The sequence below is a fragment of the Marmota marmota genome, unplaced genomic scaffold, assembly GCF_001458135.2.
Source record: "Marmota marmota marmota unplaced genomic scaffold, marMar, whole genome shotgun sequence".
NCBI classification, from domain to species: Eukaryota; Metazoa; Chordata; class Mammalia; order Rodentia; family Sciuridae; genus Marmota; species Marmota marmota.
Window position 1 is genome coordinate 60,485,714 of NW_026000174.1, and position 9,365 is coordinate 60,495,078.

The following is a 9,365-nucleotide window of genomic DNA, read 5'->3' on the forward strand; positions in this document are numbered from 1 at the left end:
GTGATCCTCCTGCCTTCTAAGTAGCTGGGATTCCAGGCATGGTCACTGTGCCTGGCTATTTTACAACCTGATGGCTATTTTAGGCTGCCTTTATTGTTGCTATATTAGAAACTTGGAAGTATTTTCAAAGCAGCCAAATAATTCCAATTCCTAACTAAGGAAAGAAGCAGGTGAAATGATTTTTTAAAAAAGACTAGAAGTGGGCTGAGGTTTAGTAGATCAGAGGTAGAGCACTCCCCTTGTATGCGTGAGGCACTGGGTTCGATTCTCAGCAATACATAAAAATAAAATATTGTGTCCACCTATAACTAAAAAGTAAATATTAAAAAAAAAAAAAACCAGAAGCATTTGCCTTTCCTCCCAGAGGTTCATTTCAAAAAAATCATAGGCTTCTGACTAAAAACCAATCTTGCTGAAATACACTGGTGATTATGGATGCCTTTTTAGTTGGCTAATATGTTTCAAAATAAAATAGACCTGGAGCACACTGTTGACCCCTAATTGGTTCAACTGTTCAGATGGAGCATGAAGATTTATCCAAGCACTTGGTTTATCCTGTTATGTGTTTGCTATGGAAAAGTATTAGCAAGCACTGCCTCACTTTTTCCCACTGGGGACCATGTTCCTTGTTTCATTTTCATTGTTTCTCTGCTAACGAGATCATGTAATGACAAGACTGAAGTCCCTTCTGATCTTAGCAATGCTTTTTAAACCCTCACTTTCACAGAAAGGCACTTACCTCTTAATAGGCAGCCACATTTCAGTCAGTTTGATAAATGCAAAAAAAAAAAAAAATTTTTTTTTTTTTTTTTTTTTTTACGAAAAATCCTAACAAACCAAGTCCTGAAATCAGACAAATTGCACAAGAGAGAAAAGAAATAGAAAGCTTCCTGGGAGAGGAAGAGATGTCCATGAGAAAGCCAACAGGGCTGAGCCTTACATGCCCTTCTCTCTTCTAATGTATTACTCTTAATAAAGTACAGCAGGAGCTGGTCTCTGTCCACACTGCTGGATGCTCTCAAAGCAGCATCCCAAGAGCCTGGAAGATAGCTTTTGTTAGCAGATTCAGTACTGCAGGAAAAGCCAGAGTCCAGTGATTCTGTTAACGGAGGCTGCTGCTGCTGCTGGCCTGGGAGCTGCCCATACCTGGATGGTCTGGACTATGTCGGTTCTGAGGGAGACAAAGAAGAAGGGGTAAAAACATTTAGGAACTAGCTTGGCCTTGACCAGTGCTATGTAAGAAAAAAACGTCTTGCGTTTTCAATCTTAGGTCAACTTCAAGCAAAGGATAAAATCTTTAGGACAGGGTGAAATATAAGGAAACTCATTGGGCTGTAGCAACAAGCCTCCACCCTACCTTCTTTTTCTTCTTTTCTTTCTTCTTCCTTTTCCTATCAGGATCCTCTTCTTTTTTCTTTTTCTTCTTCTTGTGATCCGAATCAGAAGGTGTTTCTGTAAGGTGACATTAGATGCTTATCACCTCTAGAGCTCAAAATCCTCTACTGCTATGAACTCTGAAGGCTACAGCAAAACCTCAAGTCAGGGGCAAATGCTTTTTTCTAAATGTCCAGGAAGAACAAAGTGCTGCTAAAGACCCTCTCCCAAGTCAATGCTTGCCCAAGAGACCCCAGAATATCAGTCATCATCTTCAGGAGAATTAAGAGTCCACACTCTTGTAGGGAACTAACTGGGATTAACTGGAAGGCCAAACCAGATTGAGAAGGTCACATTTTCTTGCTTTTGAATAGAATTGCTTCTTACCTGGGGGGACAGGATCCTGGGTACGGCTCTGTTTGTGTTTGTGTTTATTCTTCTTCTTGGGAGGCTGAATGTGCATCAGACGACACTGCTCGGGCAACTGAAAGAACCAAAGGAAGGGCCAGATGACTAAGAGGAAATGCCCTGCTCCCATCATCTGTTCGCTTAGTAAATTATGAAGGAACAGACTTGAACAAAAAGCCACCTCCATGCCTCTTAGGTCTCATCATCATTTGCCTTTCTCCTCCCCAAGAGAGGACTCACCGGACCAGTATGGAGGCGGAAGCCAGAAAGCATGGTCCCTGTGATAGGATTAAAAGAGCCACCAAGAATAGGTGGCTTCTCAATGAGGGAACGGAGGCTGCTGTTATCATGGGAACCAGGCAGATCAATCATCCCTGGCAAGTCAGGCAGGAAATTACTTAGCTTCTCCTTCACCTTCTTTCCACAGAATTTATTATAGTCATGTTCCAAGTTGTAATGTGTGATCAGATTGGTGCTGCCTGTCAGCTCTGTACTACCTAGACAACACAGAATAATAAAAGATTAGTAATAAAAACAGATTTTTTTTGTCATTGACCTAGAGGGAAATCAAAGGATTATATTTTAACCTAGATAAGGAGTCCTAAATGAGAATTACAAAAATTTAAACTGATTTATAAAGCCAGAAACAAAGCAAAAGTAAATTACAGGTTGACCACCCTGAGTCCAAAAACCTAAAATCTGAAATGGCTGGGAAATTGGAAACTTTTTGAACTCTATCATAAGACTTTTTGTTTCAGATTTTGAAGCATTTCAATTTCAGATTTTTGGGTTACAGAGCTCAACTGATAAAATCTAGACATTCCAAAATCTGAAAACCTATGAAATCTGAGACACTTCTGGTCCCAAGCATTTTGAATAAGGGGCAGTCAATCTATAATATATAATAAGCACTAAAGACATAGTTGGGCATAGTGGTGTATGCTTGTAATCCTGGCTACTTGGGAAGTGGAGACAAAAGTATCAAGTTTGAGGATAGCCTCAGTAACTTAGACTTGTCTCAAAAAATAAGAAGGAATGGGGATATATTTCAGTGGTAGTGTGCAGAATTTAATCACCAGTACCCGCCCCTCCCCAACACACACAAATAATAATAGTACAGAATGGTAGAAGTGAAAAAAGGGTAAAAATCTAAGCAGGGCATATTGCTCTAGCCCAATGAAGGAGACACTCCTTGAACTAATCTGAACAATAATTCACATGACACTTATGTTTTTATAAGTGCTTTTCATAAAATTTACCAGTGAGACCCAGGTGCAGTGGTGCAGGCCTGTAACCCTAGCAGCTTGGGAGGCTGAGGCAAGAGGACCACGAGTTCAAAGCCAGCCTCAGCAACTTAGTGAGGCCCTAAGCAACTCACTAAATTATACACCCAGTCCTTTATTTTTATTTTGGGACAGGCCTTGCTAAGTTGCTGAGGGCCTCACTAATGCTGAGGCTGACCTCAAACTTGTGAGCCGTCTACCTCTGCCTCCTGAACCATTGCCACCACATCCAGTTTTTTTTTTAATAGCAAAAAATATGAATCACCTTCACATTAAAAAAAAAAAAAAAGATTTTGGGGCTGGGGTTGTGGCTCAGTGGTAGAGTGCTCACCTAGCATGTTTGAGGCGCTGGGTTCAATCCTCAGCACCACATAAACAAATAAATGAAATAAAGGTGTTGTGTTCAACTACAACTAAAAGAAAAAAAGAAAATTAAAAAAAATATTTTCCCCCTAGTTATGAGTACCTAACATTTCTACTCTTTTGTTTTGTTTTCTTTTTTAACCTAGATAAGGAATCCTAAATGAGAATTACAAAAATTTAAACTGATTTATAAAGCAAGAAACAAAAGTAAATTACAGGTTAAATTAAAGATTCAATTAAAGATTGAATCCAGGGGTGCTTTACCACTGAGCTGCACCTCCACTCCTTTTTATTTGAGACAGGGTCTCACTAAATTGCTGAGGCGGGCCTCAGACTTGTGATTCTGCTTCAGCTCCTGTGTTGCTGGGATTACAAGCATACATCACTGTGCACATCTCTACTTGTAAAGATGTTACTGTTACCAGTATCTTTATTCTTCCTCATGCCAAGTATTAATATTTCACTTAGAAGACAGAAATTTTTTTTTTTTTTTTCGGTTCTGGAATTGAATCCACTGGTATTAACCACTGGGCCACATCCCTAGCCTGTTTCTGTATTTTAGAGACAGGGTTTCGCTGAGTTGCTAAGTGCCTTGCTAAGTTACTGAAGGTGGCTTCTAACTTGTGATCCTCCTGCCTCAGCCTTCTGAGCCACAGGGATTACAGGTGTGTGCCACCGCGCCTGGCTGACAGTAATGTTTGGTTACAAGTGGACAACTAGAATCCTAATTCTGACTGTCTTCCATACCACAGTCCCTCAAATGAAAACATTGAAAAGTTTAAAAATACATGGAAGGCATTATCAATATAAATACTATATTGCTGATTTTTTTCAAAGAATATAAACTTACTAGAACTTGATGAAGACTGAGTAGCAAGGGCAGAAACATCTAACCTATAACTTCATCTGTAATTATGATGGTCACATGGATACAAATGACAAGTGGCTTGTTTGTAATCATTCACTTGGGGAAAACTCAGGTTCTGACTGACTATGAGCCCCCTGAAGACAGAAAGTGTCTTGTTTATTCATGCATTGCTAATGCCCAGCATGGTGCACACGTTAACTACTCAATAAATATTAAATGAACAAGGTGCTTTTACTCTATGTGTTTGGGTCTTTTTTTTTTTTTTTTAAATGATGTTTTATTGTTTTTTTTTCTTTTTAAGGACAGAGAGAGAGAGAGAGAGAGAGAGAATTTTTTTTTTTAATATTTATTTTTTTAGTTCTCAGCGGACACAACATCTTTGTTTGTATGTGGTGCTGAGGATCGAACCCGGGCCGCTCGCATGCCAGGCGAGCGCGCTACCGCTTGAGCCACATCCCCAGCCCCGTGTTTGGGTCTTACTCCATACTTTTCCTTCTTGTTATTGCCAAAAATCTCAGAAGAATGGTCTAATTGTAATGGCAAGAGACTTAGTGTCATGGTAAACGTCCTCTAACTCTGGGCACTACCTCCTGCCATTACTGTCTCCTGATTTTTTGCCCTGACAGCTCTCCTCCTTCCAGATGGTTTTACTTAAGGCTCAAGGTGAGAAGGCACTCACTTTTTCTAAACTTATTTAATAAGAGTTCAACTTTCTGTTTTTACTATTAGTTCTAAGAAGATAATTTATAAATTTTTATCCCCGGCCCTGACTCACTCAAAAACAAAATCTTGCTCTTCCATCACTTTTTTAGTCAACTCTATGCAGGTTTGATGTTTTTTTCCTTAAAGTTCCAAATATTGCCCACATCACCCATGGCTTCTCTATTTTATGGGTCACTTCTCTTTCACTCATGGGTTCCATCCCCAGTACAAAAAGAAAGGGTAGGGGGGACAAGAGAATAAAGAAACTGGTAGACACCAATTACCAATCAAAGGATAGTCAACTTTTTTTTTTTTTTTTTTTTTGTACCAGGGATTGAACTCGGGGGCACTCGACTACTAAGTCACATCCCCAGCCCTATTTTGTATTTTTATTTAGAGACAGGGTCTCATTGAGTTGCTTAGCACCCCACCATTGCTGAGGCTGGCTTTGAACTCATGATCCTCATGTCTCAGCCTCCAAGCTGCTGGGATTAAAGGCATGTGCCACTGCATCGGGCTGATAGTCAAACTTCTTTTTTTTTTTTTTAGTCAAACTTCTTTACACTTCAGTTTTTTAAACTAGAAATGCAGATAAATAATGCATACCTCAAAGGGCAATTCTAAGTATTAAACAGCATTACATATGGGTGTCTCCCAAGTCATGATATGGCAATAAGACTTGGAATGAACTGAAAGGCATCCTGGAGACTTAAGATGTCCAAAATAACTTGTGATTTCTACCATCTAAAACTTATTCTTTCTTCATATTCCAGTCTCAGACTACCATCCACCCCATTCCTCAAGTCAAAATCTTAAATTATCAATTCCTCCCTTTGCTTCACTTCTATATGCGATTCTTCATTCTTTTCAGCTCTACCTCTAACATGTATCCATTCACTTTTCCTGAACTACTGAACGGTAGCTTCTGACTGATTAACCCAATTTTTGTTGTTCATGGAGCTGTTTGGGTAATTAAAAATAAATGATCAGGCTGGGGATGTGGCTCAGGGGGTAGCGCGCTCGCCTGGCATGCGTGCGGCCCGGGTTCGATCCTCAGCACCACATACAAAGATGTTGTATCCGCTGAAAACTAAAAAAATAAACATTAAAGAAATTCTCTCTCTTTAAAAAAAATAAAAAATAAAATAAAATAAATGATCATGTCACCCCATGTTGGCTTCTCTTATAACTTAAAATCTAAATGCATTCTAAAGGCCTCTGCCCAGCTTTCCCTCTTCACCCTTTACTGCTCCTGCCCTTGTTCACTTCACTGGCGTCCAGTGGGTCTTCTGTCCCTCAGAGATTCCAAGCATTTTCTTACATGAGGACTAGCTTATCTAATTTTGTGTATACCTAGAAGTATCTCTCCTTCCGTCCATAGTAGCAGGATCTTTGTCTATGCTCAATTTTAGCTCAAATGCTATCTACTCAGAGAGAATGCTATGATCATTTCAGCTAAAATAGTTCTGCCCTCAATTATTTATGTCTGTTCCTCATACTATTAATTACTATCTTGTTATGCCAGGCGAGCGCGCTACCGCTTGAGCCACATCCCCAGCCCGATCATTTATTTTTAATTACCCAAACAGCTCCATGAACAACAAAAATTGGGTTAATCAGTCAGAAGCTACTGTTCAGTAGTTCAGGAAAAGTGAATGGATACAGGACACATGTTTATATTTCACCTCTTTTGCTGACATGTAATCTTCAAAAAGGCAAGGATCTTATCAATCTTGTTCACACTGTATCTCCAGTGTTTAGAATAGTGCTTGATAAATAGTGCTTAACAAAATAATTTTTGTATTCTTGTGGTACTGTCACTTGAATCTAGAACCTTATGGATGCTAGGCAAGTGCTCTCTCACTTAGCCACATCCCCAGTCCCCCAAATAAGTTTTTTTTTAAAGATTTATTTTTTAGGTGTAGATGGACACAACATAATGTCTTTATTTTTATGTGGTGCTGGGGATCGAACCCGGGTCTTGCCCATGCTAGGCGAGTGCTCTACCACTGAGCCACAATCCCAGCCCCCCAAATAAGTTTTTGAAATGGAAGAATTTGGTTCAGTTCTAATACCCTCTTTTAGTAGATGGACTGTTGAACTTCTGGGAAGGCAGGCAACTTGCTTCAAACAAAATTTGTGTCCCACATAAACTAAAACCTTAGGTCCCCAGAGAAGTTAAATCTGGCTTCTAAAGTTCCAACTTTTTTTTTCCTAGACCGCCACAAGTCAGTGACAGAGCCTGGCTTTAGCACGAAAAATAATGCAGAGATGCATGGCCACTCGCCCCCAATCAATCCCATAAATTCAAGCCATTCCTTTGTGAATCCTAACAGCCTTTCCGACTTTGAGCTGCACATCCGGGCCACGCGTTGCCTAGGTTACTTCGCACTGCAGAGAAACATAGCCACGCCCATTACCTACTATGTATGATCTGATTGGCTGACTTCGGCCAGGCCTAGTACTCACCTGGCAGTTCCCTCATTAGGTAAAAGGGGCCACAACCAGCCGCTGACTTGTCTGCACCCGAAGGGGCGGTGGCCGCGGATGAAGGCGGGACCGTGCCGGGTCCCCCGCCCGGAGGAGGTGGAGGTGGAGGTGGAGGTTTTCCTGGTCCGAAGCCGAGTGCAGTTGGAGGCGGTGGTGGGTCAGCTTGAGCTCCGAATAGCGCCGTGAAATTCTCCATCGTCCCCACGGCCGCGGCGCTGCCTTGGTGTCTGTGGCGTTAGTGATATTCATTGGACAATCCTTTCACCGGGTACCGCCCTCTTCCTTTAGGAGCCTCCTATCATTGGATATTGCAAACCACGCCCACCTCATTCCGGCAACTACTTCCGTCGCTCTACGAAAACGTTCAGGAAGTGCTGTCTAACTTTCTTAAATTCTTCTCTGATACCTCGACTCACCACAGTCGCATACCAATAAGATGACCTAGATAAAAAAACGACAGCTGTATTGGCCAATAAAGTATGAATCCTCTTTTCAGGTCTGACCTGCCTCAACATCCAATCAGAGATCTACTTCCGGGCCCAGAGGCGGTGCACCTTGAGACTTGGTCCAATAGAAGTCTCAGTGGTGGGGAGGCTCAACTACAGACGGCTGAGAGCGGCGGGTGCAGCAAGGGCAGGAAAGATGGCGGTCCTGGCACCTTTATTTGCTCTCTTGTATTCGGTGCCGAGGCTTTCACGATGGCTGGCTCGACCTTACTGCCTGCTGTCTGCTCTGCTGTCTGCCGCCTTCCTACTTGTGAGAAAACTGCCGCCGCTCTGTCACGGTTTGCCCACCCAACGCGAAGACGGTAATCCGTGTGATTTTGACTGGGTGAGCGCCCCCTGTCTCAGTAGCGTACGACCTTGACTGTCCATGCCCTGCCAGGTGCACCTGGGAGCCTCGGGTTCACCTTTCTGAGAACGCTTGAGTGTTTGAGCCTGTAGCAGGCTTATAGACCGAAGAGTGTAGATCCCGGGTCGTCATCGAGTCTCAGCCTGTATGTTTAAGATGGGGAAATGGGGCCAGCTAGTTATAGCCCCTGCACAACAGCAGCCCAGTATTCTCTCACACTTGCATGTATGCTTAGCGTTGTACCATTCATCTAGTCAACAGCCTTACCCAAACTCTACACATGTGTAGCTTTTTACAGTGCTGCTTGTTGTGTAAAGCCCTCCGAGGAGCCAGTAGTACAAGGCGAGCAGTAGTATTTCCGTTTTTTAAAATTTTATTTTTGCGGTCCTGGAGATGGAATCCAGGGCCTCTTGCATACCAGAAAGTGCCATACCACTGAGCGGCATCCCAGTCCTCCATTGATCTCATCATGGTTAGGCGACTTCTCAAGGTCACACAACTGCTGATATCCTGAGAAACTACTCTGATGGTCACAGTACTGCACACTTGATAAGCCATTTCTAAATTCGATAAACTTTTGCAGAGTGAACACTCTGTGTTAAGCACTGTGCACGATCCCAAGGATGCAAAATTGAAAAGAATTTGGGTTGGGGATATACCTCAGTAGGTAGAATGCTTGCCTTGCATGCACAAGGCCCTGGATTCAATCCCCAGCACCGCATGCACACACACAAAATTGAAAAGGATTTGAGATCTATTGTGAAGAAATCTATTCTAAGCCCCTTGCTGTGCTTTCTAGGTAGGAGTGGAGGCACCTCTTTAAAAAAATGTGAGCCAGGGGCTGGGGATGTGGCTCAAGCGGTAGCCCACTCTCCTGGCATGCATGCGGCCAGGGTTCGCTCCTCAGCACCACATACAAACAAAGATGCTGTGTCCACCGAAAAATAAAAAATAAATATTAAAAATTCTCTCTCTCTCTCTCTCTCCCCCCTCTCTCTAAAAAAAAAAAAAAAAAAAAAAAAAAA

At 42.1% G+C, this 9,365-nt stretch overlaps 2 protein-coding genes across 4 annotated transcripts in view; one reads left to right on the forward strand and one right to left on the reverse strand.

Annotated features, from left to right (window-relative positions):
- Positions 1-347: 347 nt before the first annotated feature.
- Med19 (mediator complex subunit 19) lies at positions 348-7,822 on the reverse strand. The gene is made up of 5 exons (XM_048788865.1): positions 7,468-7,822; positions 2,023-2,279; positions 1,762-1,858; positions 1,358-1,452; positions 348-1,171 (listed from the first exon to the last, which is right to left on the reverse strand). Exons 1-5 carry the CDS (start codon positions 7,682-7,684, stop codon positions 1,103-1,105), a joined length of 735 nt encoding a protein of 244 aa, XP_048644822.1. The 5' UTR covers positions 7,685-7,822; the 3' UTR covers positions 348-1,102.
- A 108-nt stretch (positions 7,823-7,930) lies between these two features.
- The window catches only part of Tmx2 (thioredoxin related transmembrane protein 2), a 15,761-nt gene continuing 14,326 nt past the window's right edge, over positions 7,931-9,365 (forward strand). Inside the window, exon 1 of one of the 3 annotated variants that reach the window (XM_048788863.1) lies at positions 7,931-8,319. In XM_048788863.1, the coding sequence (XP_048644820.1) occupies positions 8,131-8,319 (189 nt within the window). In that variant the 5' untranslated portion in view covers positions 7,931-8,130. The remainder of the gene's footprint in view (positions 8,320-9,365) is intronic. The other 2 variants (XM_048788862.1, XM_015477961.2) reach the window with 2 other exon arrangements.

What these genes read in the sequence shown, in the direction of transcription:
- Med19 (XM_048788865.1), bottom strand. Translation starts at nt 7,684, where the DNA reads ATGGAGAATTTCACGGCGCTATTCGGAGCTCAAGCTGACCCACCACCG. An exon ending in TCCGCCTCCATACTGGTCCG is followed by an intron (nt 1,859 to 2,022) that starts GTGAGTCCTCTC and finishes TGGTTCTTTCAG; the next exon opens with TTGCCCGAGCAGTGTCGTCT. An exon ending in AAGAAAAGAAGAAAAAGAAG is followed by an intron (nt 1,172 to 1,357) that starts GTAGGGTGGAGG and finishes TGTCTCCCTCAG; the next exon opens with AACCGACATAGTCCAGACCA.